The sequence below is a fragment of the Lagenorhynchus albirostris genome, chromosome X (genome assembly GCF_949774975.1).
Source record: "Lagenorhynchus albirostris chromosome X, mLagAlb1.1, whole genome shotgun sequence".
NCBI lineage: Eukaryota > Metazoa > Chordata > Mammalia > Artiodactyla > Delphinidae > Lagenorhynchus > Lagenorhynchus albirostris.
The window spans coordinates 108,209,018-108,219,464 of NC_083116.1; the positions used below are offsets into that span (position 1 = coordinate 108,209,018).

The window sequence follows — 10,447 nt, forward strand, 5'->3', positions numbered from 1 at the left end:
ATATGCTAAAAGGCAGAAAAGCACAGTCTGATTAAAAAGCAAGTAAATTAACCGCACTCAGGTATAGGAGATCATTTGGAATATCAGACTAGGATTTTACAATACTTATGATTCATACACTAAGCCTCTAATGGAAAAAGTGAACAACATGCAAGAATAGTAGGTAATGTACGTAGAGAGACGGAAACTGTAGGAAAGCATCAAAAGGAAATGTGAGAAATCAAAAACATCGTAACTGACATGAAGAATACCACTGATAGGCTCACCAGTAGACTGCATATGGCCAAGGAAAGACTCAGTGAAATTAAAGATATACATTGATAAAAAACCCTCAAACTAAAATGCAAAGAGAAAACAAAATAATTTTTAAAAAGGGAAAGAGTAACCAAGGATTGTGGAACAATTACAAGAGATGTAACATATGCATGGTGGGAATAATCTGAGAAGAAACAGAGAAAGCAGCAGAATTTTCAAAGTAATAATGACTGAGAATTTCCCCAAATTAATGACAGACACTAAACCACAGACCTAGGAAGCTCAGAGAACACCAAGCAGGATAAATAGAAAAAAAAAATCTACACCTAGGCATATCATACTCAAACTGTGGAAAACCAAACAGAAAGAGAATTCTTGAGACGAGGTAGAGAAAAAAAGAACTTACTATAGAGGATCAAGGGTAACAATTACCAAGATTTCTCTTCACAAGTGATGCTATCAAGAAAAGACTACAGTTAAATTTTTAAAGCATTGAAATGGAAAAAACCCAACAACAACAACAAAAACACTACCACCAACCTAGAATTCTGTAGCCAGGGGGAGAAAATCCTTCAACAGTAATGAGAAATAAAGACTTTCTCTGACAGACAAAAACTGATGGAAATTTGTCATGCAGATCTACTTTGCAAGAAATATTAAAAGAAGTTCTTCTGGGAAAAGGAATATGATATAGGTCAGAAGCTTTGGCCGACATAAAGAAAGGGAGTAACACAAGGAGTAAATGAAGATAAAATAAAACCTTTTATTTTTATTATTTTCAACTGATCAAAAAAGATAAGTATTTCTTCAAAATAATAATATAACAGCAATGCATCCAGTGATTATACATTATGGATAAGAGAAATAAATGGCAGAAATGGTATACTTGCACTGTTACGAGATACTTGCGCTAACCGTGAAGCAGGATGATGTTATTTGAAAGAGGACTTGAATACGTTGGAAAAGTATAACGCAAATGCTACAGAAACCACTAGAAACTTTTTAAAACTATAACTGATATGCTAAAGAGGACAGAAAACGGAATAACATTAAATCTTGAATTAAAAGTAGAGAAGGCAGAAAAAGAGCAGGGGATTAAAAAAGAAACAAAGAGTAAGCTCAATGAGTAGAAAACAGTTACAAATATGGTCAACGTTAATCCAACTGTATCAATAATCACTTTTAATGTGAATGGTCTAAATATACCAATTAAAAGGTAGAGATTGATAAAAAGAATGAAAACAAAGGTGACCTAACCCTATGCTGTTTATAAGAAACCCAGTTTAAATATAAAGACATGAAATGATTAAAAGTAGAGGGATGGATACAATAGCTGGTCATGGAAGCAACCTAAATGCCCATCGACAGATGAATGGATAAAGCAGATGAGATACATATATACAATGGAGTATTACTCAGCCATAAAAAGGAACAAAATTGGGTCATTTGTAGAGACGTGGATGGACCTAGAGTCTATCATGCAGAGGGAAGTAAGTCAGAAAGAGAAAAACAAATATCGTATATTAATGGATACATGTGGAATCTAGAAAAATGGTACAGTTGAACCGGTCTGTAAGGCACAGATAGAGACACAGATGTAGAGAACAAATGTATAGACACCAAGGGGGGCAAAGCGGGGGTGGGATGAATGGGGAGATTGGGATAGAAATATATACACCAATATGTACAAAATAGATACCTAATAAGAACCTGCTATATAAAAAAATAAAATAAAATAAAATTCAAAAAAAAAAAGTAAAGGGATGGAGAAAACTCTACCATGCTAATATGAGTGGAAAAAAACAACATCTGCTCTAGCTATATTTATTTCAGACAAAGCAGTATTCACAACAAGAAAGTCAGGAATAAAGATGGGCTTTACTTAATGATTAAGTGGCCAATTCTCAAAGAAATCATGGCAACCCGTAATGTGTATGCACCAAAAAATTCTGTTAAGATACACGAGGCAAACACTGATGAGACACATCTACTCTTATAGAAGGAGATGTCAACACATCTCTTTTCATAATTGACAAATCCACTAGGCAGAAAATCAGTAAGGTGCAGTTGAACTGAAAAGCAACATCAATTAACTAGATCTAAATGACATTCATAGAATACTTGACAAAAGCAGAAAGCACATTATCTTCAAGTCCACATGGAACATACACCAAGATAGATCACATTCTATGCCATAAAACACACATCATCAAACTTAAAAGAATATAAATGATACAAAGAATGATCTCATTCTGCGATGGAAATAAACTAGAAACTGATAACAAAAAAGTAGCAAGAAAATCAAGGGTATTTGGAGATTAAACAATATACTTCTAAATAACACATGGGCCAAAGAGTAAATCTAATGAGAAATTTTAAAATATGTTTAACTAAATGAAAACAAAATTACAACTTATCAAAAGTTGTGCAATATAGCAAAACCAGTACTTAAAGGGACATGTATAGCATTGAATGTCTATACTAGAAAAATCTAAAATCAATAATTTAAGCTTCTACCTTAGTAAACTGGTGAAAGAAGAGAAAAAAAGCAGAGGAAAAAGAAATAATAAATCAAAGCAGAAATCAATGACACTGAAGAAAGGGAAAAAATAGAGAAAAAACAGCAAAACCAGAAGCTATTTCTTTGAACATATCCAAAAGAAAAAACAAGAGAACATTCTAACCAGGGTACTCAAGGAAAATAAAAAGAGAGAAAACACCAATGAAATCGCTAATAGCAGAAATGAAAGAAGGGCCATCACTAGTGATTGCATGGACATTAAAAGGATAATAAATGAATGTCATAAACAACTCTAGGCCTACAAATTTGAAAAGTTAAATCGACAAATTACTTGAGGATACAATTTCCCAAAACTATACAAGGATAAATAGATAATCAGAATAGGTCTGTATCTATTAAAGAAATTTAATCTATAATTAATAAGCTTCCAATAAAGACAGCACCAGGCCCAGATGATTTCACTGATGAATTCTAACAAAAATTTAAGGAAGACATGAAAACAATTCTCTACAATCTCTTCCAGAAAACAGAAGCAGAGGGGACACTTCCTAATTCATTCTATGAGGCCAGCATCACTCTAAAGTCAAAACCAGAAAAAGAAATTAAAAGAAAGGAGAATTGACCACCAATATCTCTCATGAACATAGATGCAAATTCCCCAACAAAATATAAGTGAAACAAATCTAACAATGTATAAAAGGAATTATATACCACAACTAAGTGGACTTTATTTCAGGTGTCCAACATTTGAAAATCAGTAAGGATAACTCATCATATCACTAGGCTAAAGAAAATAATCACATTATCATATCAATAGATGAAGAAAAAAATTTGATAAAATCCAATACCCATTCATCATAAAATTTCCCAGCAAACTAGAAGTAGAGAGGCATTGGCTCAGCTTCATATACTGAATAGAACATGTAAAAAAAAAAAACAACAACAGGTAAAACATCCTACTTCATACTGAGACGATAGATGCTCTCACACTAAGATCAGGAACGAGGCTAAGATATCCCTTCTCACCATGCCTATTCAACACTGGACTGGAAGTCCTAGCCAATGCAATAAGATAAGAGAAGGAAGCAAAAGATATACAGATTTGAAAGGAAAAAATACAACTGTTTTTGCTCACAGATGACCTAATTGTCTATGTAGGAAATCTCAAATCATCAATCACAAAAAACTCCTGGTATCAATAAGCAAAGGTTAATATTCAACAGTCAATTGTTTTCCAATAAACAAATGGAATTTGCAATTGAAAAACCTAATGCCATTTACATTACCACCAAAAAAAGATTGATTATAAATAATTCTTAGAAAAATATGTATAAGATTTATATAAGAAATACAAATGTCACTGAAAAAAATTAAAGAAGATCTAAATAAATAGAGAAACACTCCATGTTCATGGATAGGAGGATGCAAGATTGTTGAGATGTCAGTTACTCCCAACTTGATTTATATACTCAAAACAATTCTGCTCAAAACTCCAGCAAGGTATTTTGCAGATAGTAACAAACAATCTAGAGTTTATATAAAAAATGAAAAGATCCATAATAACCAACTCAAATCAATACTGAAGAAGATCAAAGTCAGAGAACTGATATTACTGGATTTCAAAACGGACTTTAAAGCTACAATAATGAAGACCACATACTATTAGCAAAAGAAGAGACAAATAGACCAAGGCACAGAATAGAAAACCTAGAAACAGACCCCCTCATACAGTCAACTGATCTTTAACAAAGGAGCAAAGGCAATTCAATAGAGAAAGGAGTCTTTTAACTCACAGTGCTGGGACAACTAGACATCCACATACAACAAAAAAGAATGCTGATACAGACTTTACATGTTGCAAAACAATTAACTCAAAATGGATCACAGACCTAAATGGAAAACTCAAAATTAAAAAAAATCCAGGGACTCCCCTCACGGTCCAGTGGTTAAGACTGCACTTCCACTGCAGGGGGCATGGGTTTGATCCCTGGACAGGGAACTAAGATCCTGCCTGCCATGAGGAGTGGGAAAAAAAAAAAAATAGAAGGTAATATAGGAGAGAGTCTTGGGTTTGGCAACGAGATTTTAGACACAACACCAAAAGCACAATCCATGAAAGAGAAAAATGATAAGCTGAACTTCATTAAAATTAAAAACTTCTACTCTGTAAAGGGTACTATTAAGAGAATGAAAAGACAAGCCGCAGACTGAGAAAAAATAATTGTAAGAGACATATCTGATAATAAACGTGAATCAAAAATATACAATGAACTCTTAAAAAACTCAACAATAAGAGAACAAAAAAGTCAATTTAACAGTGGTTAAAAGAGCCGAACAGACGCCTCACCAAAAATATACACAGATGGCAAATAGCATATGAAAAGATGATCAACATCACATGTCTCCAGGGACTTTGGGATTAAAACAACAATGAGATACCTATCAATATGGCTAAAACAAAAACAAACACCTGACAATACCAAATGCTGGCAAGGATGGGGACCAATAGGAACTCTCATTCAGTGCTAAAGGGAATGCAAAGTGATAGAGACACACTGGAAACTGTCTGGAAGTTTCTTTTAAGCTAAACATAATCTTATCACATGATCTAGCAATTAAACGCCTAGGTATTTACTCAAAAGAGTTGAAAACTTATGTCCACCCAAAAGCCTTCAAACAAATGTTAATAGTACACTAATTCATAGCTGCCAGAAACTGAAATCAACCAAGATGACCTTCAGCAGATGAATGGGTACACAAACTGTGGTAGTCCACATGACGGAATGCTATTCAGCCATGAAAAGAAATGACATTTCAAACCACAAACAGATATAGAGAAACTTAAATGTATATTGATTAGCAAAAAGAGCTAGTTTAAAAAACCTACTTATTGAGTTATTTGTAGTGAGGTGGATGGACCTAGAGTCTGTCATACAGAGTGAAGTAAGTCAGAAAGAGAAAAACAAATACCTTATGCTCACACATACATCTGGAATCTGAGAAAAAAAAATGGTCATGAAGAACCTAGGGGCAAGACGGGAATAAAGATGCAGACCTACTAGAGAATGGACCTGAGGATATGGGGAGGGGGAAGGGTAAGCTGGGACAAAGTGAGAGAGTGGCATGGACATATATACACTATCAAATGTAAAATAGATAGCTAGTGGGAAGCAGCCACATAGCACAGGGAGATCAGCTCGGTGCTTTGTGACCACCTAGAGGGGTGGGAAAGGGAGGGTGGGAGGGAGGGAGACGAAAGAGAGAAGAGATATGGGGATATATGTATAACTGATTCACTTTTTTATAAAGCAGAAACTAACACACCATTGTAAAGCAATTATACTCCAATAAAGATGTTAAAAAATAAATAAATAAATGAAAAGCCTACATACTGTAGCATTCCATCAATATTATATTCTGGAAAAGGAAAAACTTCAGAGAGAGTAAAAAGTTCAGAGTTGTCAGGGGCTCAAAGTGAGGTTTTGAGGGATGGACAGGTGGAGCACGGGGGATATTTAGGGCAGTGAAACTCTTCTGCATGATGCTCTGTTGGTGAGTAGATGACGTCATGCCTCTGTCAACCATTATAGAACGGAAAAGCACAAAAAGTGAAATGTGTTATAAACAGTGGACAATAGTCAATAATAATGTATCACTATTAGCTGATCAATTATAACAAATGAACTTGTATCCACTGAACCAATACAAGATGTTAATAATAGGAGAATCTAACTGGAAGAAGAGAGTGGCTGTATGGGAACTCTCTGTACTATCTGCTTAATTTTCTGTAGTCCTAAATCTGTTCTTTAAAAAAGTCTATTAATTTAAAAACTGGAAAAAAAACCTGGACAAGAACACATAGCCAGTACAGAGCTATATACAACAATAGCAAATAAATAAGAGTCATGAGTAATGAAAAGCAAAAGATAACAATGCTAATAATTTGATCCTCTAATTAAAAATCTAAGGGAATAGGCACAGAGAATAGTCAAATATATAAAGAACTTCAGAAACCTGGTGGAAAAAAAGATCACCACAGCAAAATCAAGAGACTGGCCTGAAACAGTCAACAATTACTTAGATCATGTTAATCAAAAATACACCAAAGACAAAAGCAACAATATAAAAAACATACCTAGAAGGAAACCATACAAAAATGTATATAATCTACATGGAGGCAACAATAAGAATTTCCTGATAGACTTTGGAAAAAGAAGTCTCAACCAGAATAGTATGTTATGTGTATTCATGAGGAACAGATATTGTAAGAATATCGATTTTCCTTAATTCTTTTACAGATTTAGTACCTTATCCATAGCAGCTGATGATAATCAAACATGGGCTACTGTTTCCTGTACCCAAAATCAACTATGGAAAAATTATAGAAGGAATAAAGAAAAAAACATTAACAAAAGCAAAAACACAAAACTGAATAATCCCTGAGGGACAATAAGTCTTCACTGAACAAGAACCTGAGTGTGGGCAGGTAGGGGGATGCCCTGAATTCGAGACAGGTCTGTAGCCTGCAAGAGAGGCAGATGACAGGGTTGACTGGAGGAAAGCCTTTAAACTTGAGCCCTGGATTCTTCCACTGTGCTCTGGGACCATGAATCTCCACTGCTTCACTGAAGGAATCTGAGGCAGCATTTCAGAGCCCACATGCCAGGATGGCACCAAAGGTTGGTGTTGTTTGAAACAGAATGAGTCCAGAGGCTGTGCAATAACCACATGAAACCTCTTTAGAGGATCAGGACTGACCTTTTAAAAAAATTAATATTATGATCAAACATAAGGAATGGAAAGAATGAATCACACTTAACAAGGGTAGGTGTTCTTTCATGAAAAAATGCATATACACACACACTTGTTAGAGATATAAATATATTTCTTAGTATGAATGAGGGTCAAAAAATAAAAGTGACCACACTGGACTGAGCAATGTGAGATAATATAAAAGAGCTAGGTCTCACAAAATCCTGTAGCTTAGCCTCTTCTCCTCAGAAAGTAGATCTTTTAGAGTAGAAGGTTCCCCAAAGTCTAAGTATGGCTGGCGAACAAACGCTATGGGCCAGTGTGCCTTTTCTTTTACAGCCCACCATGTGTCCTGGGCCCCCGCCTTATACTGCAACTTTCCCGTCTGGTATGTAGCCTGGGACTCATCCATTTTCTGCAAGGTTTGCAGGGAAACAGCTCAGAGCTTTCAGAGAGTTAGTATTTCCCAGGAAGTCTTTAAAGAAGCAGCCAAGAGGAGGACACCCTACTCCATGCCTCCACCTTGAGGAATGACGCGACAACCCACCCCAGAATAGAGGAACCCGCACAGAGCCCCGCCCCCGCTTTCGCTCCTGGGAAACCCAGGGCAGAGCTGTCACCATGAGGTACTGACTGACTTCCACCTCCAGGGTCTCAGGTCTCTGGAGGGGAGAGGAGACGCTGAGAGTGAAAGGAGGACGCTTAGAATTGCAGGAACGTGCCTCCCTAGAACAAAGGAGACATCATAGAACGCCTGCTACAATCCGACGCGTGCTAAAAGGCTAGCGGCAAAACTGTTAGGCCCAACGCACCGTCAGTTTTGCCTCGGGGTCTCAGGGAATGAAGACGTTGATCTGAGGCTGGTGGTCTCAGATCAACAGAGGAAAACATCCCAGGCTTTACCTGGCGTCGAGAGGAGACTGAGCGAGGACTGAAGGCACGCTCAACCCGGCACACACACTTGCTGTCCCTGCGGTCCACCCTGGGAGGCCCCGGGCAGGGCTGTCAAACTCCGGCGGGGGCCGGGGATGGGGGGCGGCTTGGCCTGGTGGGGGTGGCAACATGAGCGACGACTAAAAACCCTAACAAAGGGGGTGGCAACATGAGCGATGACTGAATCTAAGTGTATGAATGATATTGCGGAAACGCAACGCTGGCTGACTGTGGATCTGAGGCTCGTAAGCAACGCAAGCCGGGCTCTGGGAGAGGAGGCGGCGGGGCGGGGCAGGTCTGATTTTCTGTTTCGTGCAGCCAGCTGAAGGCTAAGTGCAGCTCTAGATGGCGTGAAGCATGCCTGCATCCGCGAGCAAAGGAACTAGCTCCTTGGGACTCATTGAAGTATAAAAGTTTATAATTTTACAGCAGTTGAAATACTGACATCAATATTAAACCCATCAACCCCTGCTCCTGTTGTCAGCTCTGGAAGGCCCCAGCAGGGGTGGCCCGCTAAGGCTCTCCCTCATTTCCTCCTGGGATGGGGGGTGGGGTTTAGGGAGGGAAGGCCATTGGTGGAAGGAGTTTAGCTTCAGAGCGGTAAAGGGGAGGATGGCCGGGCCCTGCCAACAGTTGACAGGATGATCCTAAATGTGAACTGAGAGGATTATAGAGGGGACCACACAGAGCCTAGACCTGCCAGCCCAAGGCACACTGACTTCTCTGCAGGGGTCTCAGGGGACAGGCTGATCAGAAAAGGAGCCCTTTGGGTCCTAGTGCAGTGACCTCACAGAAAACTGCAGAGGCGGCCTTGGTTAAAGCCAGGGAGGAATCTCCCCGCTGAAGGTGCTCACAGCATCTCCTTGTCCCTCCCCCAGGTGCCCTCATTGCCTGCCTTCCTGCCCACACTCCCGCCTGCTGGCCCTGACCTGTGTCATCATGCCTCGGGGCCGGAAGAGCAAGCGCCGTCCCCGCGAGAAACACAGTCAGGCCCGGAGTGAGGCTCAGCGTCTCCAAGATGCTCAGGCCCCTGCAGCAGAGGAAGAAGAGTCTCTCTCCTCCCCCACCCCTCCTCTTGGTGGTAATCTCCAGAGCTCCCCTGCTTCTGGGTCAGGTAGAAGATCCCAGGGGTCTCAGAGAGCCCCATCCACTACCACTACTTCTGCAGGTGTTTCATGCACAAGATCTGATGAAGGTGCCAAGAGCCAAGATGAAGAAAAACCAAGCACCTCTCAGGCATCACTCGGCACTGATTTTTCCTGCAGAACCGTTGTAGACCAGAAGGCAATTCTGTTGGTGCAATTCCTGCTGTGCAAGTATAACATGAGAGAGCCCATTACAAAGGAGGGTATGCTGAAGCATGTCATCAAAAAGTACAAGGAGCAGTTCCATGAGATCCTCAGGAGAGCCTCTGAGCTGATGGTGCTGGCCTTTGGCATTGATGTGAAGGAAGTCGATCCCACCAGGCACTGCTACGCCCTTGTCAGCAAATTTCAGCGCACCAGTGATGACAGGATGAGGGGTGAGGAGATCATGCCCAAGACCGGCCTCCTTATGACAGTCCTCTGTGTGATCTTCATGAAGGGCAACTGCGCCACTGAGGAGGATATCTGGGAAGTACTCAATGTGATGGGGATATATGCTGGAAAGAAGCACTTTATCCATGGGGAGCCCAAGAAGCTCATCACCAAAGATTTGGTGCAGGAAGGGTACCTGGAGTACCACCAGGTGGCCAACAGTGATCCTCCACGCTATGAGTTCCTGTGGGGCCCGAGAGCCCACGCTGAAACCAGCAAGATGAAAGTCCTTGAATTCTTGGCCAAGATTCATGATACGGTCCCCAGTGCCTTCCCACTCTTGTATCAGGAGGCTTTGAGAGATGAGGAAGAGAGAGCCCAAGCCAGATTTGCAGCTATGCTTCTCACTGGTGCCGTGGCCAGTGTGCGTTCCGGGGCCGACTTCCAGGGCAGCTTCTCCCACCTGTAG

The 10,447-nt window shown here is 39.8% G+C and overlaps 1 protein-coding gene across 1 annotated transcript; it reads left to right on the forward strand.

The window, feature by feature from the left end:
* The first annotated feature begins 9,400 nt into the window (after window positions 1–9,400).
* Window positions 9,401–10,447, forward strand: LOC132513607 (melanoma-associated antigen B10-like). Its single transcript, XM_060138099.1, has 2 exons — window positions 9,401–9,542; window positions 9,657–10,447. Exons 1-2 carry the CDS (start codon window positions 9,401–9,403, stop codon window positions 10,445–10,447), a joined length of 933 nt encoding a protein of 310 aa, XP_059994082.1.